The sequence below is a fragment of the Rana temporaria genome, chromosome 4 (genome assembly GCF_905171775.1).
Source record: "Rana temporaria chromosome 4, aRanTem1.1, whole genome shotgun sequence".
NCBI lineage: Eukaryota > Metazoa > Chordata > Amphibia > Anura > Ranidae > Rana > Rana temporaria.
In genome coordinates, this window is record NC_053492.1 from 27465326 (window position 1) to 27487963 (window position 22638).

Here is a 22638-nt window from a genome sequence, read left to right on the forward strand (position 1 = left end):
CTAAAATGCTGCCAGATTGCCCCAAAAAAAAGTCAGTTTGCCCACCCAGCACTTATATTTCTCGGTCAGCTATCCTCCTTCTCGGTCAGCTATCCTCCTCCACGATCCTTCGATGTCTTCTCCTGCTTCAGCCAGTCAGGTTACCGGTAACCAGATCCGGTGAACCTGATTGGCTGAGATGCGTGTCAGTGTTAACCAGGGAACGCACACCCTGTGCGCCCCCTGGTTTTACTATTTGGAAGCCGATTACAGCCCACAGGCCGCTAGCTCTGATAGACACTTACAAAAACAAACCAGCTGCCGTTATTCAGATGGCCGGCGCTCACCAGGGGGCCGGCCATCTGAATAGTGGGCGGCAGTGGCGACAGTACATAGATTCATGCAATGCCAGAGGCGATTCAGTTTGCATGTGTTGCGCTATACAAGTTTCTCACTCACTCAGGGGCGGTGCAGGAGTGAGAGGGGGTGGCGCGCCTGCACCCTCTATGGACGCACCGCCACTGTTCTATTCCCTGTTAGAAAAAAAATAATTATATTCAGATTAATCACATTCAATCACAATAAGCAGCCTCAGCTTTGATATACAAGTTCAGAGTTTTTGAAAGTATCTACGCTTTGATCAAACTGGCTTAACCTCCCTAGCGGTATGATTATTTCAGATTTTAGGTGCTGAAAGCGGTACCATTATTTTGCAAGGAAATTTGGTGTTTTATACTGTAGGCCTGTAATTCTTAGGAATAACTCACTTAAATCTGACCAAACAAGAGTCTAGTAGGCATCCCGGGTATGACTTTTTTTAAAAAACAAAATTATAAATTATAATATAATAAATTATAAATAATTATAACAAATAATATAATTATAATACAAATTATTCAATAATGTAATCAACTCAAAATCACTGAAATTTGCTCAGTTGCAGAATTGTCGCTGTCATTACTTTTATTTTTTTATGACGAATTTCCCCACAAATCGCTATCGCACAATTCTGCAAGTGATTATAATTTATTATCGCTGTTTTCTAGCTGCTCTAAAACCATTTTTGACATGGAGGGACACTTTTGGTTGCTATGGACAATCTACAGTTTTCAGGCAGAAAGAAAGGTTTTTATTATATAAAAGTACATGTAGGACACTGGGCAGACCACTAGGGACAAGGGGTGTGTGTATTTTTTACATACAGTACTGTAATCTATAAGATTACAGTATACTGTAAGGCGTTTACCTTTTTGAATTTGGCGCCGTTCTCCGCCCCCGTGCATCGTAACGTCGCAGGGAACGGAGATCGGCGGCACACAGAGGCACTGTGTGAATCGAGCGAGGACCCGCTCTCTCACACAGCGCGGTGGCATCGCTGGATCCAGGGACAAGGTAAGAAAACACTGCCTGTGGATTCAGCGAGGCGAGCCCGAGTCTGACTCGGGGTTACCGATCGTAGCCCAAAAATCTCACCCCGAGTCAGACTCGGGAATACCGCCAGGGGGGTTAAACAAGGCATCTCCCCATTCTGCCTAGTGACCCTGTCACTGATCGTCAGCTCCCTCTCATCGGGAGCAGCGATCAGTGTCATGTCACAGTAAGCCCCGCCTCCACAGTTAGAATCACTCCCTAGGACACGCGTAACCCCTTCCTAGCCCCCTAGTGTTTAACCCCTCCCCTGCCAGTCACATGTATACAGTAAAGTGCATTTTTATAGCACTGATCGCTGTATAAAATGTAAATGGTTCCAAAAGAGCGTCAAAAGTGTCCGCCGTGTCGCAGTCACGATAATAAAGGGGAAAAAAAAAAAAAAAACGCTTTTCTAGGAAAATCAAAATTATAAAATCCCCTATACAAAAAAAAAAAAAAATAAAAAAAAAAAAAAAACAACTCAGGCCAGATACACAGTCCCCTCAGGAAGGCCCCCCTGACAGCGGCAAATGTTATCAATGCAGCAGTGGGAAAGGAGCAGGGAAGGGAGGAGAAGAGGACCCCCGAACCCCAGCCGTACCAACCCACCTAAGCGGAAGGGACTGTACTTACCCGTTCGAGCGAGGACTTGCTGACGCATTCCTGACAGACCTACAACCGCAATGGAGGTAGTTGTCGGCCCGGGCCACTGTGAGTGAGACAACACCACAGCCCAGTGATATGTGGACCTCGGAGCAAAGCTCACTGGCCACCCCAGGAGTCATGGGGTCTGGCGTGGCAGACCCAGCCTCTTTGCAAAGCTGTGCCCACGCTTGCTGGTCAGACTGAGTAGACTACAAGGATCTATATTATCCAGACTGTCTCTCAGCCTACAGTTGAAAGAAGATTCAAGAAAAAATTTAAATAAAAAAAAAATTCTCCTGAGAGTGCTGGGCCCAAAAGGGAGCCATACGTCCTCCTTTGCTAGGCAGAACGAAACTGAGGCTGCAGTGAGGAGGGTTATGTCTGGAGGGACCACCCCCTGGGCCAGGCTGTTCAACTCCGTTAATGTAACATGCAGTTAATTATCCAACATGTTTCTGCCTAGTCCTCTCCTGTAAACAGGGAACACTTGTCAAGATTTAAGGAGCAGTGTCCTTCCATGGACAAGAGAAAAAACTGTTACATGCTTTACAAAAAAAACACACGTAAAGTTAGACCAATTTTTTTGCATAATGTCAAAGATGAAGTTACGCCAAGTAAATTCCTAACATGTCACGCTTCAAAATTGCACACGCTCATGGAATGGCGCCAAAACTTCGCTACTTAAAAATCCCCATAGGCGACGCTTGAATTTTTTTACTGGTTACATAAGGAATGAGTAACTTGTATAGCGCAATAAATGCAAACTAAATCGCCTCAAGGAGGTCTAGGGCTAGAATTATTGCTCTCGCTATAAACGTTCGTGGCGACACCTCACGTGTGGTTTGAACACCGTTTTCATATGTGGGCGGGACTTATGTAGGCGTTCGCTTCTGCATGCGAGCACACGGGGACAGGGGCACTTTTAAAATAAATAAATAAAAAAAATGATAAAAACAGCAGCCTGTCATCACAGAATTCCCGCCGTATAATCCGATCGTTGTACGAGGCTCAACAGTGTAAAAAAATTACAGAAAGGAAGCCCCCTTTCACATGAATGATCCGATTGGGTCTGCCTGTCAGTTTTTCACCCAGTGGATGAGATTGGATGGCAGACAGGTGTAAATGGACGGGCAGTGCGTTTACATCAGACTGCCCATAGAGGAGAGCGGGCCGTGTCTGCTCTACAGAAGGGGAGTGGACATGGACCAGCCATCTACTTGCTCAGCAGACCAATTCCCTGCTGAGCAAGCAAATCGCAGGCAGCGTCTGCCTCGTGTGAATAAGGACCCCCAAGCCCTGATTCAAACAAATGCGACTTTGAAGTCACGCTACTTCAGCGCGACTTCAAAAGCCGACCATCAATGTGACTTCATGTACAGCTTGCTGACATCTATGCGACTTCAATTAACAGTTGTCAATGCAAGTCGCTTAGAAATAGTGCGGATTTGAGGGGTTTCATTGCTGCAAATAGCGTGCGGTTTGTCATGCATCTTTGAACTGTCAAGTTGCATTGGTGTGAACCAAGGTTAAAAGACACAGCCTGCTATGGATCAGTCAGTGCTGTGCAATACACATACACACACTTTTGTTATATATAAAAGTTAGATTAACTTCACACGGAAACATTGACAAGCTTTGAGTGTGTTTTATTAATTAACATCTACAAAACATGAATATAAAACAAGACAAAAAACAGGAAAGGAAAAAACAAAAAAACAATGAAAGAGCCAACAGACAGTTTTAACAACCCCCCCCCCTTTACAAAAAAAAAAAGTTTATCCGTTATAGCATGAGGCTGCAATATATTTTCCAACCTGAAGGAGACACTGTGCCACCACAACTTCAGGCCAGCGTGTCATCAGATATGGCGACCCGTCAGAAAGTGTGATGTTTCGTCTTCACCATCTTGCTACACCCCTCCACAATAAGGATACATTGAGAACGAGGTAAGAGGACATCTTGCTACACCCACCAGAATTTCACATTTTTGTTTAACAGTAAATTGGAGTTTATATAGTGAATTACACAACTTATAACTCCTTGTGAATGTTTACATGTTGAATTTTAAAAGAAGCGAACTTCTGTCAGATTGACAAACCTTTATGATCAGCAGGCTTGCTGCACCTTTTAAAATTCAAAATGTAAAACAGTGAGATTGAGTTGCAAGCCCTGTATTTCACTATATAAAGCCAGTTTACTGTAAAAAAAAAAAAAAAAAAAAAAAATGTAAAACTCCGGTGGGTGCAACAAGATGTCCACTCCCCCTCTCACTGTATCCTTTCTGTGGAGTACAGGGTGCAACAAGATGTCCGCTACTGTATCCTTACTGTGGAGAAGTACAGGGTGTAGCAAGATGTCCGTTTTCCCCCTCCTCACTGTATCCTTACTGTGGAGGAGTGTGGGGTGTAACAAGATGGCGGCGATGAAACGTCACTTCCGTTACACTTTGACGGGTCGCCCAATTTGACGAAACACCGGTTGTAGCCTACTGAAGACCTAGCCCACAAGCAGACTCCCTCCAGCTTTTCTTTGTTAATACTTCCAGTAGGGCGGGGGACGACGACAGGTTCTATGCTATGCAAAGGCCCAAAAAGTATCTTCCTTGGTATGAGCAGCCAATCAATGTCTCAGATTTTACAAAGAAGCCCCAACCATGACTGAAATCCAGAAGTATGTAGAAAGCAGCAGCCCGGTGGGACCTTAGGACAGCTTACACAAGTCAATAGGTACTGGAGGGCTGTTAGCTGCAGTTATGTGTAGGGAACTGCAAAAGGGGCCATTTAAACTTTCCCTCATATGAAAGTGCACCTTGTATCACGTTTAGGTTTTGTACACATCAAACCCTACCTTTAGTACCAACACACCCTTGTAATACCCTGTTGTCACAGTTATTCCAAAATAAAAGCTTGGCTGGGCATGCACATTATAGGATCTAACCATGATGCATGGGGACAGCAGAAGTGTCTTCAGGAAGACTACAAATGGTGGCACCATCATTGGCTAGAGGTAGGTTTGTGTGCCTCAGTGCCAGCAATGATTTCACATTGGACAGACAAACATGTCAGGGACCGGCTATGTGGGACATGACCAGTGAACTGTTGTGTTTACTTCGAGCCTCATATGACAGCATTAACACCTCTGCTGAAAACAGAGCTCACCATCACTCTATACTACTGTTCTAGAAGACTTTACAGCAAAAAAAAAGCTGCCTTCTCGTAGTTAAAAACCATTAAAACAATTTAAACAGCATTTTAAATTACTCGACACCCTCCGCTTCCAAGGCCTGCACAATTTGAGTTGCAGAAGGCCGTTCCTTGGGATTCTCGCTGGTGCACACGTAGAACAATTCAATCACCTTCTGGTAGGACTCATCCAGCTTGTCCATGTTAAGTGCCGGTCTCGTGCCCAAAGCTTCGTAATAAGCGTCCTCATCGAAGTCTTCCTCCGTGAAGGAGTCCTCTGTACAGACAATGGAGATCAACAGTTATCCATTACAGACGGTCCAACCTAAGCGGAATCAGATTTTAAAGTCCACCACATACCCCTACTTGGAGTTTAAAGTAGGGTTGTCCCGATACCACTTTAAGACCGAGTAACGATACCTTTTTTTCCCCAAGTACTTGCCAATACCGAAAAGTGAAAGTGGCACATGTGTCAGTATATTTTTTTTTTACAATGCTTTCTTCTTTTGGGGGGGGGGGGGGGTGTATGTGGGGACAGTGTCAGTGTTTTTTGTATTTAATTTTTTTCTATTTAATGCAATTTTTTTCTTTATCAGCCCTGTTGGGGGGACTATGGTGAGATATCAGGGGTCTTAACAGACCTCTGACATCTCCCCTTTGAGACAGGGAAAGGGACTAGGGACACAGATTCCCCAGTCCCTTTCTCAGCAGACTCAGCTGCACTGAAAATGAAAGGAGAAAAGACAGCGGCTTCTCTTCATTCATTAACTGAGACATCGTAATCACAGGAGGTTACAATGTTTCAGTTATGTGAATGGACAGAGTCTGTGATCTCTGACTCTGTCCATTCAGAAAACGAAGGAGCCGGGATTACCGGCTCAGCATGGAGGGGGACAGATGCATGGAGAAGGATGGATGGGGACAGCCAGCGGTGATCGTGTGGGGGAAAGAAGCAACGATCACCGCTGAAAGCCGTGGCGGGGGGGTTTAAGAGAGGGGACCGGCTGTCAGACTTAAATCTATACAGGGTGATCAGTGCTTGTAACTCCTCCACAGCACTGATCACCCTGACTGCCCAGGTATCAGGTGAAGTATCAGAGCATTTGCCCCGAGTACAAGTACTCAGGCAAATGCTTGGTATCGGTACAACCCTAGTTTAACCACTTCCCGACCGCCGCATGTATATGTAAGTCCACAGAATGGCACGTACAGGCAAATGGGCGTACCTGTACGTCCCTGCCTTTCCGCGGGTCGGAGGTCCGATCGGGACCCCCCCGCTACATGCGGCGGTCGGGTTCCCTCGGGGAGCGATCCGGGACAACGGCGCGGCTATTTGTTTATAATCGCTCCCCGGAGCTGAAGAACGGGGAGAGCTGTATGTAAACACGGCTTCCCCGTGCTTCACTGTGGTGGCTGCATCGATCGAGTGATCCCTTTTATAGGGAGACTCGATCGATGTCAGTCCTACAGCCACACCCCCCTACAGTTGTAAACACACACTAGGTGGACCCTAACTCCTACAGCGCCCCCTGTGGTTAACTCCCAAACTGCAACTGTCATTTTCACAACAATGCAATTTAAATGCATTTTTTTCTGTAAAAATTACAATGGTCCCAAAAATGTCCGAAGTGTCCGCCATAATGTCGCAGTCACGAAAAAAAAAAAAAATCGTTGATCGCCGCCATTAGTAGTAGTAAAAAAAAAAAAAAAAAAAAAAAAATGTATAAAAATGCAATAACACTATCCCCTATTTTGTAAACGCTATAAATTTTGCGCAAACCAATCGATAAACTCTTATTGCGATTTTTTTTACTAAAAAGTAGATAGAATACGTATCGGCCTAAACTGAGGGAAATTTTTTTTTTTTATATATATATATATATATATATGTTTTTGGGGGATATTAATTATAACAAAAAGTAAAAAATATTGCATTTTTTTAAAAAAAAATTCACTTTATGTTTATAGCGCAAAAAATAAAAACCGCAGAGGTGATCAAATACCATCAAAAGAAAGCTCTATTTGTGGGGAAAAAAGGACGCCAAATTTTGTTTGGGAGCCACGTCGCACAATTGTCTGTTAAAGCGACGCAGTGCCGAATCACAAAACCTGGCCTGGGCATTTAGCTGCCTAAAGGTCTGGGGCTTAAGTGGTTAAAGAGGGGGGGGGGGGGAAGCAATATTTTTTACTTTTTGCTATAATAAATATCCCCAAAAAAGATACATAAAACATTTTTTCCCTCAGTTTAGGCCGATACGTATTCTACATATTTTTGCTAAAAATCGCAATAAGCGATTGATTTGCACAAAAAGTTAGAGCGTCTACAAAATAGGGGATAGTTTTATGGCAGTTTATTAATAATTTTTTTTTTTAGTACTAATGGCGGTGATCAGCTATTTTTATTGTGACTGCGACATTATGGCGGACACTTGATGCCATTTTGGGACCATTGTCCTTGATACAGCAATCAGAAAATATATAACAATCCACGGATTACTGTAAAAATGTCACTGGCAGTGAAGGAGTTAACCAGGAGGGGGCAATGTAGGGGGTTACGTGTGTCCTAGGCATGTGTTCTAACTGAGGGGGGGGGGGGGTTGGCTACGTGCGACATGACACTGATCACCACTGCCGATTACAGGGAGCTGTAATCACTGTCCTGTCACGAGGAAGAATGGGAAAATGCTTGTTTACACCAGTATTTCCTCATTCGTCCTCTCCGTGAGACGATCGCGGGTAACAAAAAAAAACGGCCAGGTCTTGTGGGGGTGGGGGGGTGTAAATCTTCCAGAGGACAAACTGGTTAACCTTCAGTTGTATAGGAGAAGGGGTGGACCTAAGAAAAAAAAGAAAAAGTATACCAGCCAAGATAATAGGGGGGGGGGGAGAAGGAAGAGGGGATATACATAGAAGGAAGAGAGGGGGGGGGGGATATACATAGAAGGAAGAGAGAGAGAGGGGGGGGGGAGGAGATATACATAGAAGGAAGAGAGAGAGAGGGGGGGGGGGAGATATACATAGAAGGAAGAGAGAGGGGGGGAGGAGGAGATATACATAGAAGGAAGAGAGAGGGGGGGGGGGGGAGATATACATAGAAGGAAGAGAGAGGGGGGGGGGGAGGAGATATACATAGAAGGAAGAGAGAGGGGGGGGGAGATATACATAGAAGGAAGAGAGGGGGGGGGAGGAGATATACATAGAAGGAAGAGAGAGGGGGGGGGGGAGGAGATATACATAGAAGGAAGAGAGAGAGAGGGGGGGGGAGGAGATATACATAGAAGGAAGAGAGAGAGAGGGGGGGGGGAGATATACATAGAAGGAAGAGAGGGGGGGAGATATACATAGAAGGAAGAGGGGGGGGGGGGGGAGATATACATAGAAGGAAGAGAGAGGGGGGGATATACATAGAAGGAAGAGAGAGGGGGGGATATACATAGAAGGAAGAGAGGGGGGGGGGGGGAGATATACATAGAAAGAGAGGGGGGGGGGATACATAGAAGGAAGAGAGGGGGGGGATATACATAGAAGGAAGAGAGGGGGGGGGATATACATAGAAGGAAGAGAGGGGGGGGGGAGGAGATATACATAGAAGGAAGAGAGGGGGGGGGGGAGGAGATATACATAGAAGGAAGAGAGGGGGGGGGGAGCTATACATAGAAGGAAGAGGGGGGGGGGGGAGGAGGGTGAGAGGAGAAAGAGGGAGGAGAAAAGTGCCCAGTATTGAAGCGATTAAAGCGGAGGTCCAGCTTAAAAAAAAAAAAAAAAAAAAAAGTAAAAGTCAGCAGCTACAAACACTGTGGCTGCTGACTTTTACCTGTCCGTGATGTCGGCCGCCCGAGGCCGATCCGTCGATAGCGGCAGGTCCCGGCGCCACCGTCCTCACCAAGGGAAACAGGCAGTGGAGCCTTGCGGCTTCTCTGCCCGTTTCCTACTGCGCATGCGCGGCACTTTGTGAATGGGCGGTGTGTCCCAGAAGGCTGCACGCCTCCCTTTCTCCAGAGGCAACGCGAGGAGGACATCACCGCAGACGAGGAAGTGGCAGATTAGTACAATCTGCCTAGTAACATCCATTTCTGGCAAGTATAAAAAAAAATAAAAAAAAATTGCCTTTTTAGGTATTTTTTTTAGGTTGGACCTCGGCTAAGTTCAGCAAAACATGCAGTTTAACAGGAATTATATTCACCAATCTAAACCATAAAAAATAAATAAACCACCACACCCACACACAAAATTGCAAACCTTCATCATCATTTTCCTCTGGCAGGTTGAGATGCGGTATGGACAGAACCATCATCTCCCACAAGGTGAGGCCAAATGCGTATATATCAGCCTTATCAGTGATGACGCCTTCCTCCAAAGTTTCCTTTGCTTTCCAGGACTCTGTGCCAATGTATTGGGCCTTTGGATCATTCACTGGCCAAAAGCCAAAAAAAAAAAAAAAAAAAAAAAAAGCACATATTAGGATTTTCTGTCAATTTAAAGGGTAAATAAATGGTATTTGTTTTAAATAACAAACATGTTATACTTACCTCCACTGTGCAGCTCATTTTGCACAGAGTGTCCCCAAACCTGGCCTTCTGGGGTCCCTCGGCGGCTGTCTCAGCTCCTCCCCGCAAGAACTCATCACCTTAATGCGAGCTCGCATGGGGAACGAGTTCTTGCGGGCGCCCTCCTGTGATACAGCCGGACATATCCGCCCGCGTCATTGGACGTGATTGAAAGCAGCGCAGCCATTGGCTTGCGCGGCTGTCAACCAATGAATGAGCCGAGAAGCAAGGGCGTTCACAGCGCAGGACTTTCGAGGGGTCAGGTAAGTAAAGTGGGGGCGTTAATCCACAGATGTTTTTTTTCACCTTAATGCATAAAAGGTGAAAAAAAAAAAAAAAAAAATTACCTTTACATCCTCTTCAAAAAAAAAAAAAAAAAAAAAAGTGCAGAAAGAATTTAAAAGGGTTGTAAAGGTAAACATTTTTTTCCCTAAATAGCTTCCATTACCTTAGAGCAGTCCTCCTTCACTTACCTTATCCTTCCATTTTGCTTTTAAAGCGGGAGTTCACCCGATTAGATTGATGCTCATTTTGTCTAGGGGAATCTGGTAATTTTTTTAAAAACGAAGCTGTACTTACCGTTTTAGAGAGCGATCTTCTCCGCCGCTTCCGGGTATGGGTCTTCGGGACTGGGCGTTCCTATTTGATTGACAGTCTTCCGACAGTCGCATACATCGCGTCATGAGTAGCCGAAAGTCGGTGCGGCTCTATACGGCGCCTGCGCACCGACGTTCGGCTACTTTCGGAAAAATTGTGACGCGATGTATGCGACCGTCGGAAGACTGTCAATCAAGTAGGAACGCCCAGTCCCGCAGCCCATACCCGGAAGCGGCGGAGAAGATGTATCTCTAAAACGGTAAGTACGGCTTCAATTTTAAAAAAACTACCCAATTCCCCTAGACAAAATAAGCATCAATCTAATGTTAAAAATTAACATTTCCGGGTGAACCTCCACTTTAAATGTCCTTATTTCTTCTGAGAAATCCTCACTTCCTGTTCTTCTGTCTAACTCCACACAGTAATGTGAGGCTTTCTCCCTGGTGTGGAGCGTCATGCTCGCCCCCTTCCTTGGACTACAGGAGAGTCAGGACGCTCTCTACGTTGCAGATAGAGAAAGGAGCTGTGTGTTAGTGGGCGTCCTGACTCTCCTGTGGTCCAAGGGAGGGGGCGAGCGCGACACTCCACACCAGGGAGAAAGCCTTGCATTATTGTGTGTAGTTACAGACAGAACAGGAAGTGAGGATTTCTCAGAAGAAATAAGGACATTTAAAAGCAAAATGGAAGGATGAGGTAAGTGAAGGAGGACTGCACTAAGGTAAAGGAAGCTATTTAGGAAAACAAATTGTACCTTTACAACCCCTATAAGACAGGATTTTAAATGCAAAACCAAACTGCAGTACTGTAGACACCTACATATCAGGGGGTCTCCAAACTTTCTAAACAAAGGGCCAGTTTATTGCCCATCAGACTTGGGGGGGGGGGGGGGGGGTTAGTGGTAGTAAACCATGCCCCATCTTTTTTAGGAGAAATGGTGAGGGGGGGGGGGGGGTAGATTTCACCCTATTGGTATCAGTGGATGAAATACTACCCCAAGTGGCGCATCTGAGCCCCGGATGTGTGACCTGTACATACACAACCACCTTATGCAATTCCCTAATGCTTTCTACTCACCAGTCATGTTTTCATCCAGATGCAGAGACACCCCAACGTCACACAGCTTAATCGTCACAAAGTCATCTTTGATGACAACGTTAGAGGATTTCATATCACCATGGAGGATCTTCTTCTCATTGTGTAGATACTAAGAAGAAAGAGACCCACAGAAATCAATCAACCATAAAAAACCCTTAGAATGCTGATAATTACCATTGTCCTGGCTAACCAGCACCAAAACTACACTGTTATTATGAAATTGTATTACTTTTATGTTACAGTATGTAATGACTTTAGAAGTCCTCAGTGTAACGGTGTTAAATGCAGATACCGAGTATTTTCACAAGCTCACAATGAATAGGCCCAAAAATCACACAAGTTTGAACATGAACGCAGTGCAATTCCTGTCCGAATGGCAGGTGGTTTCCGGTGTGAACCCAGGCTTGTCAGTGATTTCAGCCCGAGTCCACACAGGAGCGGTGGGGGAAATGGCATGCGCTTCAGACAGGAATCGCGCACGATTTGAGCCCATTCATTTTGTATGGGCTCAAATCACAACACAAAATTTATTGGTTCAAGCCACTCGTGAAATTACTCGGTTATCGGTACAACCCCAATTGTGGTGCCTTCCTTAAAGGGGTTGTAAAAGTACAATTGTTTTTTCCTAAATGGCTTCCTTTACCTTAGTGCGGTCCTCCTTCACTTACCTCATCCTTCCATTTTGCTTTTAAATGTCCTTATTTCTTCTGAGAAATCCTCACTTCCTGTTCTTCTGTCTGTAACGCCACACAGTAATGCGAGGCTTTCTCCCTGGTGTGGAGAAAGCCTCTTGGGGGGGGGGCGAGCAGGTGTGTCAGGACACTCTACTTTGCAGATAGAGAAAGGAGCTGTGTTGGTGGGCGTCCTGACACTCCTGCTCGCCCCCTTTAAGAGGCTTTCTCCACACCAGGGAGAAAGCCTTGCATTACTGTGTGGAGTTACAGACAGAAGAACAGGAAGTGAGAACAATTTTAACGCGTGCCATGCTAGACATCTATTTACGCAGAGAAAAAAAAAAAAAAAAAGAAGAACAGACTGTCAGGAGGTTCAAAAGCAGCCCAAATGAGGGGTGTGCAACATAACCATCAAAAACTAGGGACTACATGCAGCCCTAGAGGCACCCAAATTGGCACCACCCTTCTATTAAGGGGAAGATTAAACCACTGGGATGAGAAAGATGGGAAAGAGCTACTCCCTAGGACACATTTTACCCCTTGATTGCCCCCTAGTGTTAACCCCTTCCCTGTCAGTGTCATTCATACAGAAATCAGTGGCTATTTGTAGCTCTGATCGCTGTATAAAGGACAATGGCCCCAAAATAGTGTCAAGAGTGTCTACCATAATGTTGCAGTCCTGAAAAAAAAAAAAAAAAAACACACAAAAAAAAAAAACAACCCACACAAACAGATCGCCACCATTGCTAGTAAAAACAAAATAAAAATGCCATAAAAACTATCCCCAATATTGTACACGCTATAACTTCTGTGCAAGCCAATCAATATACACTTAGTGTGATGTGTTTTATATATTTTTGGGGGATATTATATAAAAAATAAAAAGATACAGATATATCAGATTGATTTGAGATATTGTTGGCCTCTTGGTTCAGGAATTGTAAAACATACAATACTGTACAAGGTGTGTCCAGACGTACCTTCAGGCCTCTGGCCATATGTAAAGCTACTTTCAGAATAACGTCAGCAGGGAACGGGCCCAGTCCATCCTCATTCCTGGATTCTATGAGGTCATTCAAAGATTTATCCCCACCGAATTCCATTGCAAGACACATACTGCCATCTTTAGATTTGGTGAAGGCTCGATAACCTTAGGAGGAGAAAAAAAAAAAATAGACAAAAAACAAAACAAAACCAGTGTATGTCGTCATTTTGCAGAGCAGGGATGTAGGAAATGGTGACCTTGATCTCTTCCATCTAACAAACATAAGCGGACCTTCAGCCTTGTACATATGTACCGGCTCCTCTCCTGTACTGGAAATGCTCACTCAGATATCGGCTCAAAATCACAATACTTGCACTACGCGTGTTAAAGTGGAATTCCACCCGTTTTTTGCCCAGCCCCCCTAGAAAAAAAAAAAATCTTAAAAAAATAAATAAAAAAATAAAAATTATACTTGCCTGAAAAGACGGTTGCTATGCGAAAGTAGCTCTTCTGGCTCGTCTTAAGACGGCCGTGTCTTGTGAATGAGCCGCGCTGCCTTCTGGGAACTGTGTGTATCCCAGGAGACAGCCACCCATTCACAAAGCGCTGCGCGAGTCGCGCATGTGATCGCTGTCGGGGGACCGACATCGCAGGCGACTAGGACAGGTAAGTGTCCTTATTAAAAGTCAGCAGCTACGCTGTTGGTAGCTACTGACTTTTTATTTTAACCACTTCAATACCGGGCTTTAAAACCCACCTCCTTCCCGGGCCTATTCTGGCACTTCTTTCCTACATGTACAAATCATCATTCTTTTGCTAGAAAATTACTCAGAACCCCCAAACATTATATATGTGTTTTTAGCAGACACCCTAGGGAATAAAATGGCGGTCATTGCAACTTTTTATCTTGCACCGTATTTGCGCAATAATTTTTCAAACGTTTTTTTTTTTGTAAAAAAAATGGTTTCATAAATTAAAAAACAACAAAACAGTAACGTTAGCCCAATTTTTTGGTAAAATATGAAAGATGATGTTACGCCGAGTAACTAGATACCCAACATGTCAGGCTTTAAAATTGCGTACACTCATGGAATGGCGCCAAACTTCGTTACTTAAAAATCTCCATAGGCGACACTTTAAAATTTTTACAGGTTGCCAGTTTAGAGTTACAGAGGAGGTCTAGTGCTAGAATTGTTGCACACGCTCTAACGCACGCAACGACACCTCACATGTGTGGTTTTAACGACGTTTACATACGTGGGCGGGACTTACGTGTGCGTACGCTTCTGAGCGCGAGCTACCGGGGACAGGGGCATTTTAATTTTTTTATTATTATTTTTTATTTTACTTATTTCTTTATTTTTTACACTTTTTTTTTTCCCAATAGCTTTTATTCCTATTACAAGGAATGTAAACATCCCTTGTAATAGGAATGTGTGTGACAGGTCCTCTTTAAGGAGAGATGCGGGGTCAATAAGACCCCGCATCTCTCCTGCAGGCTGGAAAGAATGAGATTGTGAAAAAAAATTCACAGATCTCATTCAAACTAGCCGCAATTGCGGTTTGTTTACTTACAGGGACCCGGGCGTGACGTCATCACATCGCGCCCGGGCCTCCGACGGTCATAGAGATGACTGGTGACCATCTGGTCACCAGTCTTCTCTATGGCAAACATCCGGCGGACGGCGATCATCTCTCCGGGCCCACGGTGGGACGGGAGAGCCCGGAGAAGCACCGGATGGCGGCGGGAGGGGGGGATGTCCCCTCCCGCCGCCTGTAAGAACGATCTAGCGGCGGAACCGCCGCTATGATCGTTCTTACGGTGCGCAGGATCGCCGTCGCTAAAAAATGATATCTCAATGATGCCTCCGGGTGCAGGCATCATTGAGATATCCCCCCGCAAAGCCCATCACGTCATATGACGTCCACCCAGGATAACAGGTCCCCGTTTTGGACGTCATGACTGCGTGCGGGTGTCAAGTGGTTAAATTGTGGGTGGAATCCCGCTTTAAATGGGGATACTCTGCCTGGAGTTTAGCTTTAAAATCCATTCAGGAACAAGAGATGTGTGGGACTGGAGAAAGCTACTGCAGTAAACCTGCCCTAAGGTAAAATATGGGGCAGTTTTTCATAACACAGTTCAAGAATATATATATATATATATAGTGCTGTCAAGCGATTAAAATTTCTAATCGCGATTAATGTCATTAATGTCATAGTTAACTCACGATTAATCACGCGATTAAGGAGGTTCACCCTTTAAAACATTTTTTTTTTTTTTTATAATATTAAATTGTGTTTTTTTTTTTTTTACATTTTGATCACTTTTATTGCTGTCACAAGGAATGTAAACATCCCTTGTGACAGCAATAGGTGGTGACAGGTACTCTTGATGGAGGGATCGGGGTCTAAAAGACCTCCGAGCCCTCCTTTGCACTTCAAAGTATTCAGATCGCCGAAAACGGCGATTCTGAATACTGTGTACTTTTTAAAATCTGGCGCTATTGGCAGCCGAGAAACCCGGAAGGGACGTCATGACGCCGCTTCCGTGGTTTCAATGCGGAGACTGAATCAAAGCCGTTTACGGCTTAGTGTCAGTCTCCGCCTGAACACAGAACGCGGCGGATGGAGGATCGGGTCTCCCGGTGGGACGGGAGGCCCAGTAAGAGCGGCGAAAGGGGGGGGGGGGGGATGTCCCCTCCCGCTCATCCGGCATAACAACCGAGCGGCTTTTAGCCGCATCGGTTGTTATGTTTGGATAGCCGATCGCCCGCTCTAAACAACGGTACCGGGATGATGCCTGCGGCTGCAGGCATCATCCCGGTATGACCCCCGAACGCCGAGGACGCATATATGCGTCCCGTCGGCGTGAAAGGGTTAAGAGGTACGTGCTGACAAAAAAAATGTTTTAAAGGGTGAACCTTGTTAATCGCGCGATAAAAAAATTGACGGCGTTAAAATGGGTTTGTGTTAACGCCGTTAATAACGCGTTTAACTGACAGCACTAATATGTATGTATGCATGTATACACACACACACACACATATATATATATATATATATATATATATATATATATATATATATATATATATATATATATACACACACACACACACACACACACACACAACACACATATACACACATATACACACATACACACACACACACACACACACACGGGGGAACAGAAGAAAAAAAAAAATGTATTTACCAACAATATTAGGGTGCTGCAAATCCTTTAGGATCTTGGCCTCCACATTCAACCTCTCCTCATAAAGGTTCTTGCTGGATTTGTCACACTGCTTACTGATCTTCTTCACAGCCCACGGGGACTGAGACAAGCCCTTCGGAGACCTAAAACAACAAAACAGGATTAGATGCAGACAGTGCAAGCAAAAGTGAGCTTTCCTGATGACGCAATAACTGCCAAACGCGTAGAAGCTGTGAGGATACACGCGGTGTGGATGTGTGTCGCGCGTTAAGATTGGCTGTCGAAGCGCAGGGCAATAGAAGCGTGGAACGCAAGCCGCTCGAGGAGCAAAAAACGAACGCTGGTGAGCGGCTATAACGCTCGACACTGCCAAGGGAACTCAGTGCCGGTCAAAGGCACTTTTCTTGCACGTGTACCACTGTTTAATATTTTTATTAAAAATCCTTTTGACATACTACACCACGATGAGCCCCTTGTTTTTGAGACATTAAGGAATCCGTTGTGAGAGAGAAGCAGAGGACAAATCCAGTTGCTATCAAAAAAAACAATCATTTGGTGCCTTTTACTGTGCGGGGTCTGGTGAGTGTTCAATCTAGCAGTAGGTGATGGTGGCACGTGTTTATCGGGTGGAAGAAACAGTTGCACCTTAAATAACGAGTGTAAGGAGCACTACCAGCAGTGGACAGTTGTTCATATTGAAATGCATTGCGAATTAAATGTTTTTCTTTGCTTTTCCATATTGATAATGGTTTGCTGTTTCATATTGAAATTTTTAAGGTTTTTTTTTTTTTTTTTTTTTTTTTCACATTGCACATCCTTTTGGAGCACCGCTAGCAGTGGACTTTTCACTATTGGAACACTTTGTGAATTGATTTTTTCTTTGTTGTTCCATATAGACAAATTGTTTGCTGTTTCATATTGAAATTCGTAGTATTTTGCATATTGCACATCTAAGGTGTTTTGATAGCATTTATATTCTAATGGTCTTTTGTATTTACACATATTTTTTTTCTTGATTGTTTATCCATTTAGCATATTTATTAGCAACTTTGCACTTAATCTAGCACGTTATTTGCACATAATTTAGCAAATAGTCTAATAGTATCTCATGAATTGCATTTTTCTTAACGACCGCCGCATGTATATGTACGTCCACAGAATGGCACGTACAGGCATATGGGCGTACATGTACGTCCCTGCCGTTCCGCGGGTCGGGGGTCCAATTGGGACCCCCCCCCCGGTACATGCGGCGGTTGGTAGCTCTGGGAGCGATCCGGGATGAGGGGGCGGCTATTAGTTTCTAGCCGCCCCCTCGCGATCGCTCCCCAGAGCTGAGGAACGGGGAGAGCCGTATGTAAACACGGCTTCCCCATGCTTCACTGTGGCGGCTGCATCGATCGAGTCATCACTTTTATAGGGAGACGCGATCGATGACGTCAGTCCTACAGCCACACCCCCCTACAGTTGTAAACACACACTAGGTGAACCCTAACTCCTACAGCGCCCCCTGTGGTTAACTCCCAAACTGCAACTGTCATTTTCACAATAAACAATGCAATTTAAATGCATTTTTTGCTGTGAAAATGACAATGGTCCCAAAAATGTGTCAAAATTGTCTGAAGTGTCCGCCATAATGTCGCAGTCATGAAAGAAAAAAAAATAAATAAATAAAAACGCTGATCGCCGCCATTAGTAGTAAAAATAAAAATTAATAAAAAAAATAAAAAATGCAATAAAAAACTATCCCCTATTTTGTAAACGCTATACATTTTGCACAAACCAACCGATAAACGCTTATTGCGATTTTTTTTTACCAAAAATATGAAGAAGAATACGTATCGGCCTAAACTGAGGAAAAAATATGTTTTATTATATATTTTTGGGGGACATCTACGCAGAAACCCTGCACAGGTGTCTCTGAAATTGCCCCCCGGTGTGCAGGAATGAAATCGTGCGAGATCAGCGACTGAGACGGCGTACTTTCTACTGACCAGTGTGATGGATGCCCCACAGATGCCCCCCTTCCTCGCTTACCCACAGACCAGGGGTGTACCTAGTGCATTTGGCACCCGGGGCAGATCCTATATCTGGCACACCCCCCCACCTTAAAATGTAAAAACACCCCACTGTGCCCCCTTGCATACCTCTGCATCCTTAAATATCTTTGTCACTATCATGTACATTACACAGCACCTCTGGACCCCTTTACATTACACAGCTCTGGACACCTGTATGTTACACAGACACCCCCCCACCCGTTCTGGACCCCCTGCATGTTAAACAGACCCCCGTACAGTGCAAATACACCCCCCCCTACAGTGCAGTCCCATACCTCCCCTACAATACACTACAGACTCCCCCTTCAGACCCATAATGTAACTCGCCTGTCACCTCAGCTCGGATGATCAGCGCGGCCGGGACATGATGCATGGCACGTGTAGTCTACACGGAGGAGGCGACGGCTTCACTCTGCTCGGCTGTGCGAGACAGCGGAGACAGATTAGACAGAGCGGCCGAGACAGATTAGACAGAGCGGCCAAGAGAGACGGGTGTCACTCGAGCGTGGCGAACACCCCCTCCAGGCTCTCTGTGTGTGGTACTGGCTGCGTTGTTCTTACCTGCTGCTGCTTAAACCTGCGACCGTCCGATGTCTCCGCTTCAGTCATGGGGGGGGGGGGGGGGGGCCGGCCTGACACCCCTCCAGTGTGTGGCACCCAGGGCGCCCCGCCCCCCACTTAGTACGCCACTGCCACAGACGTGCCCTTCCTTGCTAACCCACAGATTTAAGTACCCTGCTGCCAAGCCATTCACCGGGAAGCTCAGTGTGCCGTTACTTCTGACAAAAAACGACATGATGAATGTTGAGCTCACCTTTTCATCAGGTAAACGCTGACCCCGGTTCCATAACCAAACTTCTGCATGAACGGTGAAGCTGGGATGGCGAACGTTGGTGATGGAGTAGACACATCTGTGAAGAAAAGAGGATTCCGATCGTTAGCTTGGAGAATGAACGTTGCGTTTCACGGTTTCTCCCATCAACACTGGGAGGCATGGGGCCGGACCACCTCAGAAATCAATCAATAGAGAGGCAAGCCAGTGGTGTGTGAGCAAAGACCTCTCCAATACTGGGGGGGAGGAGTTCACACTGAAATAAATAATAATAAAAAAAAACATCCAGCTGCACAATTCTTACAATACACATCTATACTGGTGAGTCCGGAGCACCCAGACTGCAAAACTGGACCAGATGTCTGTTTTTACCGCCCCCCCAACAAGTAGTCCTTCCTATTATAACTAGTTGGTATTTGCAGATCTTCCCAGCTGCTTGATCTGGGGGTCCCAAGTTATTTCTCGGTGTGTCCAGTCACAGAGCGGAGCTCCCCCCCCCTCATTAGCGATGATGGACAGTAGCTGAAGCCAATGAACGAGAAGCAAATGACCCGGGAGAGCCACTGCTCTTGTCCACATCACTGGATTGAGATGGGGTTTTTTACCTTCATGCAGAAAATACATGGACAAAAAAAAAAAAAAGAACACTACTTCAGCCTTTATAACCACTTTGCACCCGCACTATAGAAAGACGGCTACAGCGTGGCCTTCCAGTGCCAAGGGGGCATCCTTGGACGTCCTCCCGTGAACATGCTGCTCATGTGCCCCCTGTGGCACGCTCCGTGATCGTCCAGTCCTTCAGACTCGGCCCAATCACTGCGGCTCTTTACCACGTGATCAGCTGATCACAAAAGTAAACAGAAGCCGATTATCTTTTTTTTTTCTCCTCAGAAATCAGATTGGAGGAGAAAAGAAGAAAGCCGCCAGCCAGCTTCTGTTACAACTTACAGGGACATCAGTTCCAATCAGTGGCGCTAATCCACGCCACCTACCAGTGCCACCAATGCGTTCCCAACACTGTCGTTGAGAAATATATATATACACATACATACACACACACACACACACACACACATACATACACACACATACATACATACACACACACACACACACACACACATACAACACCTACCAGTGCCACCTATCCACTAATGCATGTGTGCGTTCCCTGCTTTCCATTTTGGCTACGAGACAGGAAGTGAAGGAAAAAACAGGAAGTGGTGACAACACGTGTGTGTTCCTTGCTTCCCATTTTGACTACGAGACAGGAAGTGAAGGAAAAGCTTCCCAGAGGAGACACCAATTCTGGTGACAACACGTGTGTGTGTGTGTGTGTGTGTGGTGTCCCTGCTTCCCATTTTGGCTACGAGACAGATCGTGAGAGAAAATCTTCCCAGAGGGGACACCAATTCTGGGGAGAGAGAGAGTGTGTGTGTGTGTGTGTGTGGGGGTGTCCTTGCTTCCCATTTTGACTACGAGACAGGAAGTGAAGGAAAAGCTTCCCAGAGGGGACACCAATTCTGGTGACAACACGTGTGGGGGGGGAGGGACGGGGGGCCCTGCTTCCCATCTTGGCTATGAGACAGGAAGTGAAGGAAAAAAATCAGGAAGTGGCAACATGTGTGTGTTCCTTGCTTCCCAAAGGAGACACCACGTGTGCGGGGGGGGGGGGGGGGGGGGGGGGACTTGCTTCCCATTTTGGCTACGAGACAGGAAGTGAGAGAAAGTGTTCCCGGAGGGGACACTTATTCTGGTGACAACACGTACGTGTGTGTGGGGAAGGATGGGGACCTTGCTTCCCATTTTGGCTACGAGACAGGAAGTTAAGGAAAAATCTTCCCAAAGGTGACACTAATTTTGGTGACAACACACGTGGGGGTGTGTGTGGGGGGACAGGAAGAGAAAGAAAATCTTTCCAAAGGGGACACTAATTCTGGCGACAATACTTATGTGTGTGGGGGTGTCCTCTCCCTTCCCATTTTGGCTACAAGACAGGAAGTGAGAGAAAATCTTCCCAGGAGACACCAATTCCATCGACAACACAAATTCTGGTGACAACACTTGGGGGGGGGGGGGGGGCGACGGATTTCCTCTCCCTTCCTGTTTTAGCTGTGACACAAGAAAACAATCCGGGGGAGGGGGGATTTATTGGGGCAACACCACTTTAGGAGGGGGGGTATGCTGTTCCAGTGACACTAAATGGATTTTCTCACATCATGTTTTGTCTATGAGACAGGAAGTGAAGAAAAATCTAAAAAATATTTCCAATGGGGACACCAATTCTGGTGACAATACGTGTGTGTGGGGGGGTGTCCTCTCCCTTCCCATTTTGGCTTAGAGACAGGAAGTGAGGGGGAAAATCATCCAATGGGGGGGGGGGGGGGCTCTAGTGACACGAGCTCTAGTGACACTTTAGGGATTTCCCGTCACTTCCTATGAGACAGGAAGTGAGAGGAAATCATCCAATGGGGGGACACTAGCTCTAGAGACACTTTAGGGATTTCCCGTCACTTCCTATGAGACAGGAAGTGAAGGGACATCTTCCCAATGGGGGACACAGGCACTCACCCCACACAATGACAACCCAAGCTGTGTGAATGTGGCCCTGTACCCCACCCTGAATCTCCATGGTGACAGCTGCTCTCTTCTCCCCTCCCCCTATCCTGCTATACATGCACACCAGCCACGCACTCCCAGAATTCCCCCTCTCACCCGAAGACTTCCTCCGGCCCCCCTTCAGAGGGGTCTTGAATGCCTCGGCCGACATAGCCCCGTCACCGCTGCGCCCTGACATCCCGGTTTCCACCGCCTAAGCCCGTCCCTTCTTTTTTTTCTCCTTCTCCCGCGCCTTTCCTTCAAATCCACCGCAGCGTGCGCGCTCCGTAGTCAGGACCTGGCGCGTACGCTCGCTCTAGTCTCCGTGCACGCCGCCCCCTCCTCCCTTTTGCTGATTGGTTTGGCAGGCGCGCGCGTGACGCCGAGGGGGAGGAGCCAAACCCTCCACATTCCCAGGCCAACCAGTGCACTTCCACTGCGTGATCACGTGATCGCTGCGTGCTTGCACAAGCACAGGTGTGACGTCAGAGTGGGATCGAAGGTATATAAGGCAGCTGACCAGAGTCCTGAGCAGAACCGTTGTGTTTTTACGAGTTTAGTGTGTGCCTGTTGTGTATACAATTGTACTACGAGCATTAGAACTTGTTTTTAAAATAAATAATCACTGTAAACAGTGTAATTTCAGATAACTTTTTTCCCAACCAGATCTTAGTTTTATTGCTATCACATAATAAAGCTAAAAATGCAGAATATTAGCATGTTGCAAATGCAAACCAATCCAGGCATGTCCGACATCCCAAACGGGAAGTTGGACGAACTTCAGGAGCAACTCCAAAAAATGGACAGGACGAGGACGCAG

General features: G+C 45.9%; 1 protein-coding gene across 1 annotated transcript; it reads right to left on the reverse strand.

Annotated features, from left to right (window-relative positions):
- Window positions 1-4401: 4401 nt before the first annotated feature.
- On the reverse strand, window positions 4402-22147 carry PBK (PDZ binding kinase). Its single transcript, XM_040348150.1, has 7 exons — window positions 21936-22147; window positions 19203-19299; window positions 16332-16474; window positions 13110-13279; window positions 11435-11564; window positions 9456-9629; window positions 4402-5493 (listed from the first exon to the last, which is right to left on the reverse strand). The coding sequence occupies exons 1-7, from the start codon at window positions 22015-22017 to the stop codon at window positions 5291-5293; spliced, it is 999 nt and encodes a 332-aa protein (XP_040204084.1). The 5' UTR covers window positions 22018-22147; the 3' UTR covers window positions 4402-5290.
- Between the last annotated feature and the right edge of the window lie 491 nt (window positions 22148-22638).

Coding starts and splice junctions, on each gene's coding strand:
- PBK (XM_040348150.1), bottom strand. CDS start 22,017: ATGTCAGGGCGCAGCGGTGACGGGGCTATGTCGGCCGAGGCATTCAAG. Junction 11,565..13,109: donor ATATGGCCAGAGGCCTGAAG/GTACGTCTGGAC, acceptor CTTTCTTCTTAG/TATCTACACAATGAGAAGAA. Junction 9,630..11,434: donor TCTGGATGAAAACATGACTG/GTGAGTAGAAAG, acceptor GCTTTTGGCCAG/TGAATGATCCAAAGGCCCAA.